This window comes from Aspergillus welwitschiae, assembly GCF_003344945.1.
Source record: "Aspergillus welwitschiae strain CBS 139.54b unplaced genomic scaffold BDQ94scaffold_3, whole genome shotgun sequence".
NCBI classification, from domain to species: domain Eukaryota; kingdom Fungi; phylum Ascomycota; class Eurotiomycetes; order Eurotiales; family Aspergillaceae; genus Aspergillus; species Aspergillus welwitschiae.
This window is the reverse complement of record NW_020798697.1, coordinates 442,654-462,592: the sequence shown is the minus strand read 5'-3', so window position 1 is coordinate 462,592 and position 19,939 is coordinate 442,654. Positions and strand designations below refer to the sequence as shown.

The 19,939-nt window shown below is 51.4% G+C and overlaps 10 protein-coding genes across 10 annotated transcripts; 5 read left to right on the top strand and 5 right to left on the bottom strand.

Moving 5' to 3' along the window:
• Positions 1-26: 26 nt before the first annotated feature.
• BDQ94DRAFT_166181 (cell surface protein) lies at positions 27-989 on the bottom strand (the record flags this gene model as incomplete). The annotated part of the gene is made up of 3 exons (XM_026770483.1): positions 27-391; positions 459-779; positions 836-989. 3 exons carry the CDS (start codon positions 987-989, stop codon positions 27-29), a joined length of 840 nt encoding a protein of 279 aa, XP_026630969.1.
• Positions 990-2,520: 1,531 nt separating this feature from the next.
• Positions 2,521-3,846, bottom strand: BDQ94DRAFT_156738 (ankyrin repeat domain-containing protein; the record flags this gene model as incomplete). Its single annotated transcript, XM_026768658.1, has 6 exons — positions 2,521-2,823; positions 2,853-2,902; positions 2,988-3,170; positions 3,254-3,275; positions 3,314-3,532; positions 3,826-3,846. The coding sequence occupies 6 exons, from the start codon at positions 3,844-3,846 to the stop codon at positions 2,521-2,523; spliced, it is 798 nt and encodes a 265-aa protein (XP_026630968.1).
• Positions 3,847-5,417: 1,571 nt separating this feature from the next.
• On the top strand, positions 5,418-7,404 carry BDQ94DRAFT_135361 (bestrophin family protein). The gene is made up of 4 exons (XM_026764652.1): positions 5,418-5,810; positions 5,880-6,021; positions 6,080-6,621; positions 6,680-7,404. The coding sequence occupies exons 1-4, from the start codon at positions 5,680-5,682 to the stop codon at positions 7,062-7,064; spliced, it is 1,200 nt and encodes a 399-aa protein (XP_026630967.1). The 5' UTR covers positions 5,418-5,679; the 3' UTR covers positions 7,065-7,404.
• A 100-nt stretch (positions 7,405-7,504) lies between these two features.
• Positions 7,505-8,041, top strand: BDQ94DRAFT_166179 (uncharacterized protein; the record flags this gene model as incomplete). Its single annotated transcript, XM_026770482.1, has 1 exon — positions 7,505-8,041. The coding sequence occupies one exon, from the start codon at positions 7,505-7,507 to the stop codon at positions 8,039-8,041; it is 537 nt and encodes a 178-aa protein (XP_026630966.1).
• Positions 8,042-8,502: 461 nt separating this feature from the next.
• On the bottom strand, positions 8,503-9,926 carry BDQ94DRAFT_166178 (uncharacterized protein; the record flags this gene model as incomplete). The annotated part of the gene is made up of 7 exons (XM_026770481.1): positions 8,503-8,719; positions 8,778-8,932; positions 8,989-9,150; positions 9,204-9,317; positions 9,370-9,519; positions 9,574-9,723; positions 9,780-9,926. 7 exons carry the CDS (start codon positions 9,924-9,926, stop codon positions 8,503-8,505), a joined length of 1,095 nt encoding a protein of 364 aa, XP_026630965.1.
• A 174-nt stretch (positions 9,927-10,100) lies between these two features.
• vp16 (tethering complex subunit VPS16) lies at positions 10,101-13,623 on the top strand. Its single transcript, XM_026764651.1, has 6 exons — positions 10,101-10,320; positions 10,377-10,483; positions 10,530-10,658; positions 10,708-11,296; positions 11,346-12,616; positions 12,673-13,623. Exons 1-6 carry the CDS (start codon positions 10,176-10,178, stop codon positions 12,919-12,921), a joined length of 2,490 nt encoding a protein of 829 aa, XP_026630964.1. The 5' UTR covers positions 10,101-10,175; the 3' UTR covers positions 12,922-13,623.
• BDQ94DRAFT_71631 (Alb1 domain-containing protein) lies at positions 12,876-13,648 on the bottom strand. Its single transcript, XM_026776381.1, has 3 exons — positions 13,601-13,648; positions 13,235-13,527; positions 12,876-13,174 (listed from the first exon to the last, which is right to left on the bottom strand). The coding sequence occupies exons 1-3, from the start codon at positions 13,614-13,616 to the stop codon at positions 12,974-12,976; spliced, it is 510 nt and encodes a 169-aa protein (XP_026630963.1). The 5' UTR covers positions 13,617-13,648; the 3' UTR covers positions 12,876-12,973.
• A 140-nt stretch (positions 13,649-13,788) lies between these two features.
• Positions 13,789-16,092, top strand: BDQ94DRAFT_71616 (ubiquitin-specific protease UBP1). The gene has a single exon (XM_026776380.1). It carries the CDS (start codon positions 13,892-13,894, stop codon positions 15,881-15,883), a length of 1,992 nt encoding a protein of 663 aa, XP_026630962.1. The 5' UTR covers positions 13,789-13,891; the 3' UTR covers positions 15,884-16,092.
• Positions 16,056-17,262, bottom strand: BDQ94DRAFT_135345 (EF-hand superfamily Ca2+-modulated protein). The gene is made up of 3 exons (XM_026764650.1): positions 16,979-17,262; positions 16,701-16,903; positions 16,056-16,637 (listed from the first exon to the last, which is right to left on the bottom strand). The coding sequence occupies exons 1-3, from the start codon at positions 16,979-16,981 to the stop codon at positions 16,271-16,273; spliced, it is 573 nt and encodes a 190-aa protein (XP_026630961.1). The 5' UTR covers positions 16,982-17,262; the 3' UTR covers positions 16,056-16,270.
• Positions 17,263-17,328: 66 nt separating this feature from the next.
• Positions 17,329-19,488, top strand: BDQ94DRAFT_135342 (bifunctional C97 family peptidase/thioredoxin family protein). The gene is made up of 4 exons (XM_026764649.1): positions 17,329-17,487; positions 17,550-17,564; positions 17,617-17,838; positions 17,889-19,488. The coding sequence occupies exons 1-4, from the start codon at positions 17,452-17,454 to the stop codon at positions 19,371-19,373; spliced, it is 1,758 nt and encodes a 585-aa protein (XP_026630960.1). The 5' UTR covers positions 17,329-17,451; the 3' UTR covers positions 19,374-19,488.
• The last annotated feature ends 451 nt before the right edge of the window (positions 19,489-19,939 follow it).

Sequence of the window (19,939 nt, the reverse complement as noted above, 5' to 3'; positions counted from 1 at the left end):
CATCATCTCTGAGCTCAACTAAGCCCTCAAAACCCACGCTGGGTGCCCAAGGTCCCGCGGTTATCGAGGTCCGAGTCGACGCGGGGGTCGAGCTTGTTAGCCATGTTCGAGCTGTGAGGACCGGCAGTGGTTTGACCGGGAGCGTTGTAGCTGCTGCTGGCCATACCCTGGTGACGGGCGCGGTTGTCCATGTCTGAGTCGACGCGGGGATCCATCTTGTTGGCCATGTTGGAGCCGTGAGGGCCTGCGTTGCTGCTGCCACCGTAGCCGCTGCTGGTGGTGTAGTCGTTCACGCCGCTGCTGCCGTAGCCTGCACCTGCACCTGCACCGGCACCTCCGTAGCCAGCGCCAGTGGTGTGGGTACCGGAGTAGCCGCCAGCGGCACGGTTGTCTGGGTTGAGTGTTAGTATGGTGTTTGATGGTATAAAGGTGGATGGGTTAGGGGGGTATGTATGTACCTCTGTCACTGTCGACGCGGGGATCCATCTTGTTGGCCATGCTGGAGTCGTGAGGGCCGTGGGCACCACCCATGGCTTGGTGACGGGCACGGTTGTCGCGGTCACTGTCAACACGGGGGTCCATCTTGTTGGCCATGCCGGACTCGTGGGGACCGGAAGAGTAGCCACCGGAGGAGTAGCCGGCACCGGAGCCGCCCAGACCGCCAGAGGGGTTGGCACGGTTGTCACGGTCACTGTCGACGCGGGGGTCCATCTTGTTGGCCATGCTGGAATCGTGGGGGCCGTGAGCGCCACCCATGGCTTCGTGGCGGGCGCGGTTGTCTAGGGAATGTATTAGTATCGTATGGAGGGGAACGATTGGACAGGGGATAGCTTACCGCGGTCACTGTCGACGCGGGGGTCCATCTTGTTGGCCATGTTGGAGGAGTGGGGACCAGCGTTGGAGGAGGTGTTGGAGGAGGTGTTGGTGTTGCTGGACTCCTTGTGGTGGCCAGTCACGGCATCCTTAACCTTGTGCATAAGTCCGGACATGATGGGCAATTGTATGTGTTTGGTTTAGAAATTGAGAATAAAATGGTCGATAAGAGAGTTGGAAAATTTGATAGTTGTAGACAGTAGATGTACTAAGTCAATTGTTATGTTGATGATGAAGATCGAGATTTCTTGGAGATTAGCCAGGTTTAAATAAGGAGTGCTGAGAGTGGTGAGTGAAGAGAGGTCTGGCCATGACGTAGGGATACGTCGAGTGGCCGCGTTCACTCCTGGACGTGCCCTGGTCCGGCAAAGTGACTCGATGGCGGTTGAGTGAATGAATGATCGAGTTCATCTCCCTCACAATTGCGGGCTGGTAGGATGACGTTGGGATGTGCTCATGTCCCTCAGCCCTAAAGCAGCGATGAATGTTGGTCCTTTGTCATTGTCCCCTGTTAAGCAGCATCGAAAGCGGCAGGGAATAGCTTCCACGGATGTCGATCGTTCCTAAGCGGGACGTTGGAGGGATGAGTGGCTCCGCATCTTTTGTGTTAAGGCCAGACTACTTTGGTAAGAAGTTGTCTATTTTTGTCTCCAACCAGGCTGTCTAGCCAGTTACTGCCTCGAGTCCAAGTCTGGGGTTGCTGGAGATGAGCATCCAGTGAAGATGAGTCAGCAAACCATGGCGGATGATGACCTCAGCCAGTGCCGTCGATGTCGTCGGCCAAGCCAAGATGCAGGGTAGTGATTGGCTGCAGCTGTAAAATTGCGGGAATCAGGGGAGAGCCAGACCCACTCACACCGATCCACTGACTGCGGGTCCAGATGGTGCCTCCGATCGAATGGGGATCACTCTTCCCCCTCCATCTGGCATGCCAGATTGAGCTGCACACCTTATTTTTTAGGATTATTTTAGTATCAGCACTAACCAACTGCACTGGAGTACCTCTGCAGTACAAGGGAGTCGTGTCTCGCACAGATATCTGGTGGCGCGGTCTCGTATATGGCTGGCGTAACATGCACATGGTAAAGAATCCTATAGTTCGGACTCCTGCCGGCTTACATCACGGATTGACCCGATCCAAGATGATGACCACCCGTTCCGTGGGCGGAAGCATATCACTGCCGTTTTGATACGATTCGGTCGCCAAGGTCTCAACCAGGCATGATGCAATCTGCGTGAATCAAGCTCCTCATAGTGCTCTGTACGTTGACGATATTCCTACTTTAGCAGTTCGGTCTGTTTTGGACGGAATGTCCAAGAGCTCTTTGTCCTGTTCCTGAAATTGCTTTGCTGGCAACGCTGGGTGATTCCTTGGAAGGCTGGAGACGTAAGCGGCTGTCAGATCTACATCCGCCCGTCCACTGGAGCGCAGAGTTGTGAGTGGCTTGCATCGCTAGCAGGGTTGGCAGAACGGTCTAGTTCGCAACAGCATGTATCTCCGTGTAGACGTTCGTCATTCAATCAGACCTAAAATGAGGACCATCTATTGCAAACAAGCTAAGCCAGTCTGAGCTCTTGGCTATTCTAGCATCAAGCTAGGTCCAGAGCAGTGTGGTTGATGTGTTACGGAATTAGGCCTGGAAAACCTCAGTGCTGCGGGTTCAATGCTGGGTTATTGCGCCATCTTAGTCTTACAATGTCTTTCGGCGACGTCCTGGAGACGAGTTCGCTTGGTGTGGCCTCTACCACAGGTCCCTCATGGACTGGCTGTAGCTCGGGCGTTGCTCTAGTTGCAGCGAAGATCTCAAGTTCTGTAGTGGCTGTTTTTGCAGCTCTAGGGTCACTAGCATCCAAGAGTAGTTTGATGATGTGCTCGTTCCCATACTCAGTGGCGTAAGTGAGTAGTGTAAAACCAACTTGGTCCTCCAGACTTGAGTCCATTTTGCCCGTCTCAAGCCGTGGCAACGATCTTTCATGACCTGCTTTACAGGCAAAGGCCAGCGGTGCCCGCCCATTATTGTCTCATGTGCTAGGATCAATCGCCGGGTACTCGAGCAGTAACCTCACGATTCCATCATGTCCAAAGTGCGATGCGTGCGTGAGCGGCGTCTGACCACCAGCATTCTGACAGTTTGGGTCAGGTATTCCGGTACGGAGGAGTAACTTGACAATCTTGGTGTGCCACATGGATTCAGCATGCAATAGTGGAGTGTGTCCAGACTTGTACCTAGAATTGAGGTCTTTGACGCCGAAGTCGAGCAGTATCCGAATAATACTCTCGTGGCCACGGTGTGCTGCTGGTGAGATCAAATTCATGCCTCGCTTACAAGGGGGTGTTGTTCCTGGGTCTCATCCTTGAAGACCTAGTATCACACCATACTCTTCTCTGAACTCGGCCGGAGCTCGTCTACTAGATAATTAGCCAAGACGGATTTCCCACAGCCAGGATCGGCTGAAACCCAGAGAAGACCCGACGCATGATCTTCTCTCCACTTTTGGAAATAACGGTGATTAGTGAACCACTAGCAGGTCCCATTAATCCGTTGAGGAGTTCTATCCTTAGCGTCTCGACAATTGCGGGTGTGTGGCCGTTTGAGGACGTTGGCTTTCCACTCTGGAAGAAGTTCTTCGTGCAGTCGCGTATCCATAATAAGGTTAACTTATCTCATCTTTAATGGCCTCGCTTCAAATGATTCGGGCTCATACGCAGTGGCTCTATGTACGTCAGAGCTTCCTTTGCTAAAGCTGCAGCCGCGCCTGCGGCATATGCATGCCAGTCATCGTTCTGGTGAGAGTCACAGTAATGCAAAATGCCACGAATGACAATGCATGGAGACTGGTCCATTAGCCCGGCAGCCCCCATTTCACAGCATATAACACCACCATATTCAGTGGCCATCATGCCCCGCTTTCTGTTATTGTTTATCATGCGATTACCCGATGCTATATTACCATAACAGTCGCACGACTCATTAGGCGGCATTCGTGGACGCCATTGAATGGCTTCGGTTTTATCACAAGAAGCACAGTTGCCTCCAGCTTGACCGTGGGTATAGGCCGCTGGATACAAGGTATCTGTTTCCGACGATGGTTGATGATATTCTCTCAGTTCGGGATGCTTGCGCAGTATGTCCGACAGCAACTTTGCGACATGATTCGATCGAACACGGTGAGATATGACTGCAGCATGGTCATCATCCGTCTCCACTCAGTCGGAGGAGGACAAGATATTCCCTTCCTTCTGAATCCGCTTGTAATCTCCTTCCCCATATCATATTCAACATCTCCTCCCACAATGCCATCTGGGGCACTCACAACCACGTCCCCTGGACGAATATCGTTGTTATTGTTGGGAATACCCCGGCCAACGCCCACCAGTAACGAAGCTCGATCGCTGGGAAAGTGCGAGTCAGGTGGATGGCGACAGCTGCTGTGGATGTCGTTCCCTGTGATCCCTTTGGAAGTGACGCGAGCACCACACTGTGCCCACTCAAGGATCCCAGTACATATGTATTCGGGTCATATCAGTCTCTCAGAAGACCTGCATGCTCGTCGTCAAGCATATATCGTGCTGTACTTAGTCCGACCTCGGGGGGGCATATTAATGCGGCCGTGTATGCGCCATGATAGAGACGAAGTTTTGGAATACTAGGCACAATATCTAATTACTTGGATTAAACAACAGATAATTCGAACTTCTCGGCGGCTATGAAACTCTGAGAGGTCTGGAGTTCCTTGTGAAGCGCGGAGAGGAAAGAGATGGTCCAATTCAGCCTCGCAATGGTGGTTTGCGGGCGCTTCCATGCACCAATGAACGGCAAAGCATATTCAATCAATTAGACGAACAACGCACGAACCACTTGGATTATGATCGTATTCGACGTGAAGCTGACCCTGCCGCTTCAGCAAACGTGCTAGCGAGGAGGTCAAACATGGCCGGGTCTCCGCCAAATAGCTTTCCAGGCGGCACCGGCCTTTCAGAAGTGTGAGCCATAGATGCTGAAGAATAGCGAGCGACTTGTTCTTCTCAGATTCGATGGCTGGCTGCCAGGCGGCAAGCCGATGAACTGCAACGAGACGATTGGCTCCCGCTAGTAGATAGTCGCAACAGGAATAAGTCTGTGCTACTCCAAAGGCGCTGAAACACGATTGTTTATAAGTCGAATCATTTGAAGCATAGTATTGGGCTTGGAGATCTTTGAAATCAGTAGTAGCTTCCACGTAATAGTAGTAGTCTTGACTGTACTTTCGATGATGAGTCCAAGCTTGTCCGGAGACTAAATATGTATCCACCCATCATCACTAATAAGCACATTATGCCCTCGTAGCCCCCTTTGAAGGTTACATGGATTTCATCTTTTCGTGCTATCCGAGTTGGAGATCTCATCGTGGTCAAACCAGGTCAAAGTACGTGGAAGTCAACTGGTTGGCGGAGGGATGAGAGAGAATAGAGTTCTGGGCGTGGCAGCCCCGTGAAGATGAATTCACCAACCACAACATCCGGCGGCTGGTTGATCCCCCGCGACTCGTCGCTACTTTCTGCACGATGATGCCACTCCTTATCTCGTACCATTTCCCAAGAGTCTCATATGATATGGCTTTCGGGGACAAGCGCACTAATTCTAGAGAGCCCTTTCAGCACCGCTGTCTCGCCCTATCGTTCCACCTCGACTAAGCAACTAACCCAAGTTTGACAAAGCGGACGGGCTGTTGACCGCTAGACGCAAATTCTTTCACACTGTGTACAAAGACCACCTCATCTATTTCTGTACTCTCCTCCCTCAGTCAGATTGAATTGGAGGCAAAATGCGCTTGAATTTCAGTCAACCCCCAACACCGGCGTTGAGTCGGCAGAACACCACCTTCCTCAACAATGCGCATCACTATCGCGCAGGGACGCATCCGCATCTCCTGACGAGTCGCAGCAAGCCTCGAAGGTAAACCGATATCATCACTCATCAAATTACACCCTACTATAGCACCATGCTAAATACGCGCCATGTTAGATGGCCTTTGGTGTTCCGATTCATCAAAGGCGCTATCCATGCGGCCATTCTGCTGCCCGTCTTCCTGCACGCCGCGTTTACAGCCTTTGTGGTCTATCTCGATGTCTATGTCTTTGATACAGTTGGACTACCGAGCAGTATTGTAGGTCTTGCTCACATGGCATGTCGTTGTGCTTCCCAATCTGATTATGCAACCGTAGATCCCATCCTTATCTATAGTCGTGGGTTTGATGCTCGTTTTCCGCAACCAGACCTCCTACAACCGATTCTGGGATGGGCGGAATGGAATGAACACGATCTATACGTGCATTCGAAACCTAGTCAGGACTATTGTCACCAATGGCTACAGCACCGCGGGTCCTCCCACTGCCGCAGAGAAAGAGGACATCGAGAGGACGATACGTATCCTCATGTCAATTCCCTTTGCAGTCAAGAATCATCTTCGCGCTGAATGGGGAGCAGCCTGGGCTCTTGGAAATGATGTAGCCGAGAACGGTGTCGCAGCTTTCAACCCCGATTATGCAAGTCTCCTTCCAGCTGGACTGGTGGGCCACGAGGATGAGGGGCTGGGATTACCGTTTCAACTAACCTTCTTTGTGGATGGATTTATCAAAAGGGGAGTGGAGCGCGGCTGGTTCAACGCTCCTGGGGCAAGTCAAATGCAGGCTCAGTTGAACTCTTTGATGGATGCCTATGGAAAAATGGAGACCATCAAGCTGACCCCTATTCCGGTTGCGCATTTGTAAGTTCCTTGTCTTAAAACGCCCCTTTGACTATACACGCCAGCTCACATGCGAAAGGATCCACCAAAAGCAAGTTCTCGCTCTCTTTGGCTGCGTCTTACCCTTCGGTATGGTCGACGATATGGGGTGGTGGACCGTTCCTATGGTCAGCCTGGTCATCTTCACCTTGTATGGCATCGAAGGCATCGGCTCGCAATTAGAAGACCCCTTCGGGTACGACCGCAATGACATCAAGATGGATGCCATTGTCGGCGACGCTAAGACCGAAATTGACGTTGTACTGGCCGAATGGCGCAGACTGATGGCGTCGCTCGAGTCAGCGACCGATAATGGCGATCAGCATCTCGGCAACGGTCTGGTTGTGGAGGAGGAGGTTAAGGAGCCGAAATTCATGCCGCCTGATATGTTCCTCAAGCATCGTGCGAGACCATCAGGGCGATAAGTAGACTAGCTAGCTATTTCTGATTGTGATGGTTCCCAGAAACTGGGCGTTGTGGAGATCCAGCATATCTAGCGTTGCTAATAGGGGACTATCACCTTAGACTATGTCGGTTACAAGAGATCGACGCCCCTATCAGCCTGTCAAGCATGCGAGTGATTATCTAGGAGGATATTTTCTTCGGTGCGATCGTCAGGGGATATCTCCATCGAGTAACTCGGATTATTGCTGGACCAATCCGACGTCGTCGAGATATCAAGTCTATAGTTTCTTTTTTTTATCCCGAATAGCTCCACTTTCTTTGCATACCCTCAATATCATGAACATAAACATATAAAAGCCACCATGACACCCCTCAATACCAAGCAACAAAGCCATCAATCAAATTTACCAACTCCAAAAATTTCCACATCACTTCAAACTAGAAACCTCACTCCGCCAAAATGAACCTCCTCCCCCTCCTCCTCACCCTCACCACCTTCCTCCTCCCCATCGCAACAGCCTTCACCTCCACCTTTGAAAACTGCCAAAACCTCAACCGTCTTAACCAAACCGTCCACCGCGTCCACCCTCTCCTCGAAAAATTCTCCTCCATCCACGCCTCCCAATCCCAATCATCGACCACCACAACCACCACCCTCGCCAACGGAACTACCATCACCGTCACCAACACCACCTCCTCCGCCGCAATTGAGAAAATCGAGGGCGTCAAGGCTCTCCTTCTCTCCTCTCAGGAGAAAATCTACGGCCGGTTGAGCAACTGCTCGAGTGATGCGGTGTCACCCCGGAATGTACTGGAGAAGGGCGTGAAGAGAGATGACGACGACGATGGTTCTTGCACTTTGAACGATGTTCTGGATCAGTTGGTGGATACCCTTGAGTGTGTGCTTAGCTTTGCGACGGGATTGTTGGAGACCATTCTCGATGGGCTTTTTGATCTCTTGAAGACTGTTATTGAGGGGGTGGAGAAGTTGTTGTAGGGCAATTCTCCTGTTCTTCTGAATAGGAGGGATTGGAGAGTTGGTGGTGGATAAAATATCTGTATAATAAATTAATTCGTGATATCCTATACTTCGGCTTCGAAGCATATATTGGCAATGATCTATTTTCTTGATCATGTCATGCTGAATTTGGCTATAGAGCTACAGATTAAATACCCATCCATGATATTTCGCACAATCCATCAAGTACGTTGGGGCCAAGCACATGAATATCAATCTTAGCCCACAACATATCCCTCGGCCTATCATACATTCTGGGAGTTTCGTCTTTGCTTCATGTGCTGTGTTGAACTCATAGCTAAGATTATTGATATCGATGACCATATTGGTGCAGTATCCTCGGACGTCAATAGCTAGAATGAGAACTCGTTTAATTTGTTCAGAGTATGTGGATATTTCTTCATAAGGGTTGCATCAGATTATATACATGATTATGTAAATCACAATGGCGCTTCTAATGTAAGCACCCCGTCCAATATTGAATCCGGATTCGCATACTCTAGCACCTGCGATACAGCGTGCAAGTCACTCCCATATTGTAAGCTTCTATCCTCCTCAGGCTTGGCCACGATGATCCGATGCCGGAAGACTTTTCTTGCTGCTAGTGCTACGATTGAGGGCGTGAGGAAGTCGATGCCGTGTAACACGGCGAGGAGCCTATGCTGTTCATCAGCGCTCTCCTGCGACATGCAGGATTTGAATTGAGTAGACTCACTTTGAAAATGACTTGAAGTAGAGGTTTGACCGGGTCGATATGCCTCCCGCTACTGCACGACTGAGTCGAAGGAACACAACTATGTCTTGTTGGTACCGGGCTATGTCGGCACCCATGCTGACCGTGGTGCTTAGTTGTTGTAGTTGTCCGAGAAGCTGATTGTTATTGTCTTGTTAGTGGAGTTTGGATGGGTAGGAAAGAGGAGACAAACTGTGCTGTCTACGTAAGGATGGCCTTTCTTCATTTGAGCTTCTGGTTTGTGGATAACGGATGATGCGGACAACTGGCCATCGGATAGCCAGTCGTTGTTTTCTTCTAGATAGACGTAGCCGTCTTCTGTGTCGTGGAAATGAGAGATGAATAGGTAGTCGTTCTATATTTGGTCAATTATATTGGGTGATAGGCTGAACCCTGTGGACGACATACTAGATGAGGGTTTATTGGATGGGTTTCGTCGCGCACTATGAGAGGTAGGAACAAGAAATTGTTTGGGGCTTCCAAAACTCCTGCCGGTGTGGTGAGTTGCTTTGAGTGCATTAACTATATGAACCAGTCAATATCACATATATCACTTGGATATCCATGTGTTTACCTCAAGAGCTTCGCGCTGAATATTGTCGTTTACATGGTTAAAGTTTTTGGCTATCACAACATTGACGACTTCCTGCTTGTGTTCGATAGGGGCTGACTTGAGGCGTCCTTTATGATCTCGTAAGTCATGATAAGATGATATCATGCCCGCCTTATTATATCAATTTAGTTATACAATCAAGCAAAGTCCAGTAAATTGACATACAGACTCAGTGGTCAGTCGTGAGCGCGAAGGTCGAGCATAACTGCTCCTGTAGACTCCGGGAGGAAGTAATTCAGCGCGAAAGTCATCTAGAGATGTCGCGCTAGAGCAGTCCAGGATGCTATAAGAGAGACCAAATGTATTTGTGCATATCTAGACCAGTGAGGCATTAGCAATCTTGTAGACAATATCACGGGATCCTGAGTTACCAGGGCGAGCTCCTTTGCGACGTCATGGATATTGGCGTCGGTTGTGTCAATGCGGCAGTGTTGGTGTGCCGCAAGACAAAGAAAGAGAGCTACTTCAAGATCAGATAATTCCGGGGCGAGTCTTGAGATTTCCGAGCCATCCTCCATGATAGTACTTTCTTGCATTTGACTGTCATGGTGGCAGCTGGGATAGTCCATGAATAATTACCCGCGCGATACATGGTCCGGCCACCTCAGGCACTATATCCCAATGCGGTTAGTGCCGGAGACCCGTCCGCATGTGAGCTCCAGGAGCTTCCCGATAGACAACAACATCCGGCTGGAGGGTCTTATCCCAGCACTATCTCCATTGGATCTGTATCGCTTCCCATCTATACATGACCTTCCTCGGTGTCAATGGCGCCGTCAAATCCTCTGGCCAACTGGGAGAGACTAGGAGATAGCTTCTACCGCAAAGTCCCCATATACGATGCCATCTTCGACGATGATGTCGAATTAGAGAACTACATCATCGCTGGTGCTCCCTACGGAGGGGCTATTGGTATGTGCAATAGCTGTCACAATTACCTGGTTCCACATGCTGATGTCTCTGTTCAGCGCTGCACCGGGATGAGAGCAAACCGTACAGGTTCCGTGATGCTCAGACCGCCAAGTCGAGCATTGACATCTACTCATGCTCGGGGAAGCATATCAACCGAATCAATGTCAGTCAGTTCTGCCCTTGACGTAAGCGCTTTCTAACATCTGTAGTGGGAGTACGGCACGATTCGTGGTCTCGGCTGGTCCGACAAGGAAGAACTCTTAGTGATCACAGAAGACGGCACCGTCAGACGCTATTTCGGCCTCCACGGCGACTTCACCTCGTTTTCTTTAGGAAATGTAACGCTCTCATCCACTTGTTGCTCTGCTGAAATTGACATTCACTTAGGGAGCTGAAGACTACGGTGTGAGGGCTTGCCGATTCTGGACCTCGGGCTTTGTTGCGCTGCTTTCAAACAACCAACTGGTTGCAGTGTCGAATTACGACGAGCCGCGGCCTAGGCTCCTAGCTCCTTGTCCAGAAGGAGAAGTCTCATCGTGGTCACTAATACCCCCGGCTTATACGCTGTCTCGCTCAGTTGAAGTCCTGCTTGCAGTCGACAAGACGGTCTACTTGGTCGACCCCACGGAAGCCGAAGACAAAGTCCTTCAGAATGGGCCATTTAAACATGCAAGCGTGTCGCCAACTGGAAGATTTGTTGCGCTAATCACCGCTGAGGGGAAGGTATGGGTAGTCAGCAGTGACTTCCAGAGCAAGTACAGCGAATATGACCCGGAATCGCGAGTCACTCCTCGGACAGTCGACTGGTGCGGAGATGATGCCGTCGTCATCGCATGGGAAGACGAGGTCCATCTCATAGGGCCTAATGGCGTTGCGGCAAGATATTACTATGATGGGACTGTCCACGTTGTGCCTGAGTTTGACGGTGTGCGTCTGATCACCAACGACACCTGCGAGTTCTTGCACAAAGTTGTTGGTAAGTAATCCCCGCTTAGTCTAGGAGCAAACCTCTGATAGCCTGCGAGATGTCACCGAGGCGATCTTTCGACTCGGGTCCACGTCGCCTGCCTCAGTCCTCCTGGACTCAATAGATCTTCTGGAGAAGAAGTCGCCCAAAGCCGACGAGAACATTCAACGTATCCGGCCAAGTTTGCCCGAGGCCGTTGACACATGTGTCAAAGCTGCTGGTCACGAGTTTGACACATATTGGCAGAAGCGCTTGTTAAAGGCAGCCTCGTTCGGGAAGTCTGTCCTTGACTTGTACAATAGCGATGAATTTGTCGAAATGACCGAGAAACTCCGGGTGCTGAAAGCAGTGAGAGATTACCAGATAGGGCTGCCACTTTCCTACGAGCAATATATGCGCCTTACGCCTGAAAGGCTCATTGAGCGGTTGGTAAACAGGCATGAATACCTTCTTGCGATCCGCATTTCTGAATACCTCGAGCTGCCTGCCGATAGGATATACGTTCATTGGGCAAGCCAAAAGGTCAAAGTCTCGACGGTGGACGATGATGCCGTTTGCAAGCTCATAGTCCAGCGATTGGAAGGCAAACCGGGCATATCCTTTGAGTTGATCGCGCAAACAGCTTACGACGAAGGGCGTGCTCACTTGGCGACTCAGCTTCTGAACCACGAACCAAGAGCTGGGAAGCAAGTGCCCCTGCTCTTGGACATGGAAGAAGACGAGATTGCCTTGGATAAGGCTATCGAGAGTGGAGACGTTGATCTAGTGAACTACGTCCTTCTGCACCTAAAGACTAAGCTACCCCTCGCCAGTTTCTTCAGAACGATAAATACACGTCCTATGGCGTCCGCTCTGGTGGAAACGACTGCCCGGGGACAGGATACCGAACTGTTGAAGGACCTCTTCTACCAAGACGACCGACCTATTGATGGCTCAAACGTCCTTCTCTCCGAGGCGTTGGACGCAACGGACCTGCCGCGCAAGACTGAAAAGCTCCAGCTCGCATCGCGTCTACTGTCAGACTCAAAAGATCCTTCGGTTGTGTTACAGCAAAAACTACTCAATGAAGCATCCCAGCTGCTGAAGGTCCAGGAGGCCCTCGACAAGGACCTTGCAGATCGTTCAGAGTTCCTTGGCTTGAGCTTGAACGAGACAATCTACAGACTAATACGATCAGGCTACGGCAAAAGAGCACAGAAGATACAGAGCGAATTCCGGATGCCAGAGAAGACTTTCTGGTGGTTGAGATTAAGGGCCTTGGTAGCTAAGCGCGACTGGGGCGAGCTGGAAGAAATCGGGAAAAACAAAAAGTCCCCGATAGGGTGGGAGGTAAGCCGGCCAACAACCCCAGCATATGCGCCCGCATGCTCACGGATAAATAACAGCCATTTTATAACGAGATTTTGGGAGCTGGAAATACAAAGCTCGCTTCGTTATTCGTTCCCAAATGCACCAATTTGCCGGCTGAGGACAAGATGGAAATGTGGGTGAAATGTGGCATGATTGCAAAAGCCGGCGAAGAAGCCTTCAGGGCAAAGAATGTCAACGCCCTTGAGCTCCTCCAGGCGAGGGCTTCAGGACCAGCCGCCGTTGAGATCGAACGGATGATCAACCAGCTTAGACCGCGGAAGTAGATAGCTGGCGCAACCATGGCGGTATTTCCTTTGCAAGGTAGACGTCCACGCATCAGGTGATATCATCGTCCACGTCAATGCCTTCGTGTTCCTCCACCACAGGAGTCTGAGTGACAGGGGCCGGCTTCGAGCGTTTGGCTGGCTTAGAGGCCGCAGCATCGTCCATCATGGCATCATCCATATTATCGTCAGCCTCCTCGTTGAGGGCTTCGAACATTGACTTCGTTTTACGATTCAGATCCTCCCATTCAGCCTAGACACTCATTTCGTCAGCATTATTGACCAATCATGATGGAAAGCCTGGCGTCCTTACCCTACGAGCCTTGACCGATTTGGCGCGGACCTCACTTTTAGTGACCTTCTTCTCCAGCTGGTCCATCACGGCCTCTGCTCTTTCAACACCTTTTTGTTGTCTCAAGCGCTGCGCTCTAGTCTTAGCTTTGCCTTTTGACTGTTTCTTCGAGACGCCTGCATTAGCGCGTTCCGATAGGATCGAATCCCGCTGTACTGTAGTTTCTTCGGCCCGCGGAAGAGATGTCAATGACTTGTCGACGTCGAGACTGGGGGAAGCTGCCCGCCTCGCAGCGCGGGAATGTTTGGACTGGGCTAGACAGGGGTATTATGTTAGCATTGAACGTGCATTTAGAAGCAGACTTCCTGTAAGAATAGCTGTACTCACGCCTTGATTTCGCCATGATTGATGCAGGGGAAATTTGGTTTAGTGTTTTCCTGCATGGGCGCAGGTGAATAATTTGTTGTGGAGCCGGGCATTATCGATAAAACCTTTCCGGGTGGCGGAAGACACCTGGAGCGCACTCGGCCGCTGCTTATTCTGCGTCGCAACACTGGCTGGTCAAAGTCGATCCAGTCGTCACTTCGCCAGACGTGGTCGTCGCCTCTTAACTGCTCTGCTAAGTGATGTCAATGTCCTCGTCCCTATGCCGTGGACTTTGCCTCCTTTTCATCAGCCATGAATGCTCGCAGAGAGGGGATTGACTTCCTCACTCCGAATCCCTTCAACGTGCAGCACAGCAACTATGAATCAGTACTGCAGCAACTGCAGGGCAACCCATCCTTAGTTGCCTCTATTTTAGTGACGGTCATCACTTTGTATTTCGCCATCAGTTATTTGGGCCCAGCTTCGTTGTCGGTGGCTCGGATAGCCTGGAATATACTTGTCTACTTAACGCCTTCGCGATTGATTGCCGCCCTAGATTCCAAGACACCGAAATCCGACGAGAACCCTCTTTCGTTGACCTTCGAGGCCAAGAGTGAAGCGATGCAACGTATACTTGGCCTTGACGATACCTCCTTCTCCTCCCTCTTCCCTCGCGCTCCGGCTTTCTCGAGCTTCGGGACCTCCCTCTTGAGCAGCAAAAGCAACGTACCGCCAGGGCTTGGAAACTGGGATAACTCGTGCTACCAGAATAGCATAATACAAGGACTGGCATCCCTTCAGTCGCTGGAGAGATTCTTGGATCAAAACGTTGAGCAGCTAGGACAGAAAGCTCTTTTGTCCACGCATCAAGCTTTGAAGGATATCATAGAACGACTCAACAGTGCCGACAGCAATGGCCAACGTCTATGGACTCCGGCGGATCTCAAATCTATGAGCAGCTGGCAACAGCAGGATGCACAGGAATATTTCTCGAAGATTGTTGATCAGTTGGATCTGGAAGTCCAACAGGCGACTCGGCGGCACACACGCAACTTGGGCCTGAAGATGGCAGGACCGCAGGAACATGTGATTGGATCTGGTATACCTCAGGAGCTACAGGAAAGCAGTGCAGGGGAGTCACGGTCAACAGGAAATCAGATCTTTCGGAATCCGTTGGAAGGTCTTCTTGCGCAGAGAGTGGGATGCATTCAGTGCGGTTGGACCGAAGGTCTCTCACTAATTCCTTTTAACTGCTTGACTGTGCCGCTCGGCCCGAAATTTGAGTACGACATTCGAGAGTGTCTCCATCATTACATGCACTTGGAACCCATTGAGGGGGTGGAATGTGCAAAATGTACCTTGTTACGTGTACAGTCCCAGCTACTGAACCTGCTGAAGCAAATCGGCGATGATGAGGAGACCCCGAGTGCTACTCCGGAGTCACCAAAGATATCAGATGCGCTTCGAAGCTCGGCACAGGAGCGCCTACAGGCCGTTGAGCAAGCGTTGGAAGAGGAGGATTTTGCAGAGAAAACGCTCTCCCAAAAGTGCCACATTCCCGGAAAGAATCGAGTGTCGTCGACCAAATCCAGACAGGCCGTGGTTGCCAGGCCTCCACAATGCCTAGTCATTCATGTCAATCGAAGCATGTTCGATGAAACTACAGGAATGCTCCGGAAGAACTACGCAGCCGTCAAATTTCCAAACGCCCTCGACTTGAATCCGTGGTGCTTGGGCGGGGTCTCCAAGAACCAGAGTGAACCAAGTCTAGAAGCTTGGGAGACCAATCCCAGCGTATCAATGCTCTCGCATGCAGGAAGAGGCGCGAATGCAGGTGGCCACTATCAGTTGCGTGCTGTGATCACCCACTACGGCCGTCATGAGAATGGCCATTACATATGTTACAGAAAATATCCAACCGACACTTTTCCGGCCCACGTCCCGGACGCGATTATCGAGGCAGATGGAGACAAGGAGAGAGACGAGCGTTGGTACAGGCTAAGCGACGAGGACGTGCAGATGGTCAGCGAAGCGAACGTCATGTCTCAGGGCGGCGCCTTCATGCTCTTCTACGAGGCGGTTGAGGACTACTCCCCGGAGGCCGCAGAGGATGTGGATTCTGGGTTGGCGGAAGAGGAGGGTTCAGCACCTTCTTCTAGCTGCACGCCATCGGAGACCATGTCCACAACATCTGCTGCCACAGGAGACTCCACGTCCGATGTATCGCAAGCGACCAGCGTCTCAACGGCGTTAAATGTTGAACCTCGCGCTGAGAAATCCCTGCTTATGTCCGACGTTGACTGAGCCAGCGCCGTCTCGATTGCCCAACCTTACTCTGCCCGATTGTGTATATCAGCATTATATGATACCCCGAGTACGACTCTTTAGAAGCGCTCATCCATAACTTTTTGACTGTCTGCTTTACGTTTTGTTTTGGAATAACCGACGAGACGTTGAACACGGCTTTGTATAATATTGTATGTACTTGATATCTGATCACCGCTTTATAGCTAAAGTACATTGTTTTTTGACACTCCATAACCGCACCCGTATAATCCCAAGCATGCCGTATGCCCCGACTCCCTGTTCCAGATTGTAAGTAAAGCCCCAGTAACAGCACAAACATATACCCAACGCCCGCTGAAATATCGAACAACCCACCCTATATCCATCAAACGAACCAAGGATGAATCAGAATACACCAGCCCTAGTCATAACATCATGAAACTGCTCCAATGTAACCCCAGCATGTACCCCCGCACCACCATTCGCCTCCAAAATCATATCTTTCAACAGCTCATCCCCCAGCTCCTCCTCCTTCAACTCGCGAGCGATCCTCCTCAGATGATTCAACGTGATCACTCCCCCAGACCCCCTCGTAAACAGCCGATACGCCGCGTCCACCTCCGCCGCCATCGCATCATCAGATCTAGATCGTAGCTTCGCCGCCGCGACAGCCAGAAACGGCTCGTATGGCACATACCCCGTATCCGTGGGGTCGACGGCCTCAATGATGGAGTGAAGTTCTTCGCTGTCGGTGGGGTCGAGGCCGAGGGCTCTATTGTCACTGTGTTAAGGATTCTGTTGTCGCGATATGAATGCGCAAGGGGGGTTACCGTACACTAAAGCTTTGCGGACATCACCGCGGGGTATCACGCCTTCCTTTTGATCTGCGAATTCTTCGACGGTCTCGGAAAAGAGGTGGAAAACTTCTTTAATTTCGTTTTCTTCCGATGCGCTGATGTCGTTTTCTTTGGCGAGTTTGGATTGGCGTGCGCGTTTGGGCGCAGGGCCGCTGCTTGGGGCGCTGCGCTTTTTGGGGGGCTGGTTGTGGTGATGACTGTTAGCGCATTGGTTGAGGGAGAGTAGATAGATGCGATAAGCACGAAGGTGACTTACCATGGCAGCGATTGGCTTGGTATGCTCTTTGTTAGTGTGTAGGTAGAGGGGAAGACTCGTCGCAAACTGCGATGATGTCAAGGGAAAGGGTGGTTGGAGATGAGGCGCGGGGGAGGTTGAGCCATGGACCTTTGGTAGGCTGGGAAGGATCGGGATTTGCCGATTCACATTGCACTGCGGTTCGGAGTCAGGATGGGGATGCCAATGACTCCGAGGAAGATGAGGTGAGAAGACGATGGTTTGCTTCCATTGACTTCGATTGAAGTGAATCTCGTGATGGCCGGCGGGCTGCTGACGTAACCCCGGGATGCCTACGAGGATCTTTCTGGTACTTCAGCTGCGTTTGCGCCGGCGAGGATTGCATTTCCCAGACATCTTGGAGTTGCGAGTCAGTCTTTTTGCGTGGAATCTACCTCGGTGCTCTTCGATACTCCGCAGCTTTAGTTCGAAGACGCCCCGTCTCAGCCATCGTCATGGATGTCGAGCTGTATGTCTATGACCTATCCAAGGTGATTTCCATAGCTTCATGTGTACATGTTCAGTCACGGAGTCATGGGCTAATGCGGAACAGGGTCTTGCGCGAATGGTAAGACACGCGTTGAATGTGGCAGAGTCGCCTCGTGTCTAACTGCGTCTAGTATTCGCTAGCCCTGACGGGTACGCAAATCGATGCCATCTACCACACATCGCTGGTGCTGAACGGCGTCGAGTATTACTTTGGCCAAGGCATCCAAACGGCCATCCCCGGCAGTACTCATCATGGACAGCCCATGGAGAAGCTGCATCTTGGCAAGACCGAGCTTCCCATGGACGTGATCGAAGAATACATCCAGTCGCTTGCGGAAATCTATACCCCTGAGGTAGGAGCTCGTAACTCCAGCCCGGTCATCTCTCTAACCCGGCCATCCAGTCCTACGATCTCTTCCTGCACAATTGCAACAACTTCACCCAGGATCTGGCCATGTTTGCTCTCGGCAAAGGCATCCCTGAGCATATTCAAAACCTGCCGCAGACTTTCCTGAGCACCCCTTTTGGGCAAATGATGAAGCCCCAGATCGAAATGGCCCTGCGCGGTGTAACCCAAGGCACTGGCGCTGGCACGGGCACAGTCGGCACTCAAACGCCCACCACCAGCGCACCAACCGCCCCTGCGCAACCTGCCCCCGTTACTCAAGGTTCTGTGCGCATCGCAAGCAACCTCGCCCAGCTCGAGCACCACCTAGCTGCCGCCGCCGACTCATGCGCCGTCATCTTCTTCACCTCGGCCACCTGTCCGCCCTGCAAAATGGTCTACCCGACGTACGACGAACTCGCCGAGGAAGCAGGCGCCAAAGCCACCCTCATCAAAGTCGACATCAGTACCGCCATGGACGTCAGCATGAAATACAGCGTCCGAGCAACCCCAACCTTCATGACCTTCCTAAAGGGCCAGAAGCTCGATGAATGGTCCGGCGCCAACCCAGCTCAACTACGAGGCAACGTCCGTCTCCTCCTGGAAATGGCCCATCCTCCCCATCGTCACCAGCAACTCCGTCTCCCCAGCCTTCAACGCCCCATCACCAACTATGTCACATACAAGAAAGTGCCCCCTCTCGACAAGCTCGTCCAGAAACTCGACCCTCACCACGAAGACCCTCGCCTCCTCTCTATGATCACCTACCTGAAACACCGCACCTCCTCTTCCACCCCAGCAGCGGACACCCCCTTACCCCAAGACCTCCCATCCTTCGCCACCTACCTGCAAACCACCTGTGGTTTTCTAGCCCTAGACCACCTATTCGCTCTCATCGACCTCACCCGCCTGCTCTTCCTCGACCCCCGTGTATCCGGCTACTTCGCCGAAGAGCCCGGCCACACGACCCTCCTCACCTTGTTATCCCCGTCTGCTGGCCTCTCTGGATGTCCCTACAACCTCCGCATCGTCATGCTCCAACTCTGCTGTACTCTCTTCTCCACCCCTCTCTACCGCGACCAACTTACCACCTCCTCTTCTCTCCTCCCAACCCTCCTCCACCTCACCACCTCCTCCCTCCTCGACTCCCACACTAACCTCCGCGTCGTCGCCGCCTCCCTCGCCTACAACCTCGCCGCACTCAACCACAACGCCCGCTTCGCCGGCCACGCCGACCCCCTGTCCGAGGAAAGCCAGGTCGAGCTGACCGCGTCGCTCGTGGAAGCCATCACCCAGGAAGAAGAGAGCCAGGAGGCCCTGCACGGTCTTCTCTTCGCCTTGGGATTGCTCATCTACGAAGCTAGTCCTGACAGCGCAGTCGTGGATCTCTGCAAGGCCATGGGGATTGCAGAGACGGTAGTCGCGAAGAGGAATGTGGAAAAGGTTGCGAAGGAGCCGTTGATCAAGGAGGTGGGGGAGGAGTTGTTGATGAAGGGGTTGTAGATTAGTAGATTTAGATAGGAATACTCCCTTTTCTTCTTGATTATTATCAGATACAGATGGCTTAGAGGGGTTATATGGATGTTCCATTAATATATGATGTACTTTTTTCTGTGACTGAATTGTCTCACTCCTAAACTACTATTCTACCGGCGTCCTAATTCATAGATTCCCCCACTAACAACACAAGTATATCCCTCATCCAATCCCATCCCATCCCATCATCTCTCATAACATTCCAAATCTCTAACCAGCTGAAACAAATCCCCACAATCAATCAATGAATCAATAATTGCCTAACATCAGCACCACAACCACCAAATGAGGGGTTATGTTATAGTAATCAATAGTCCCAACTACAGTGTCTCGTGATGATGACACCCTCAGCACTGATCAATAATCGACCATAGTCATAAGTACCTTACATAAAAAGAAAAAGGCCAATCTACATAGTAGTAACGTGAGTAGGAGGCATGTGATGGCTGGCTGGCTGGCTGGCTGGCTGGCTGGCTGGTTGAATCAAAAGGAATAATAATGCTGCTACTGCTACTGTCACTACTTACTGCATG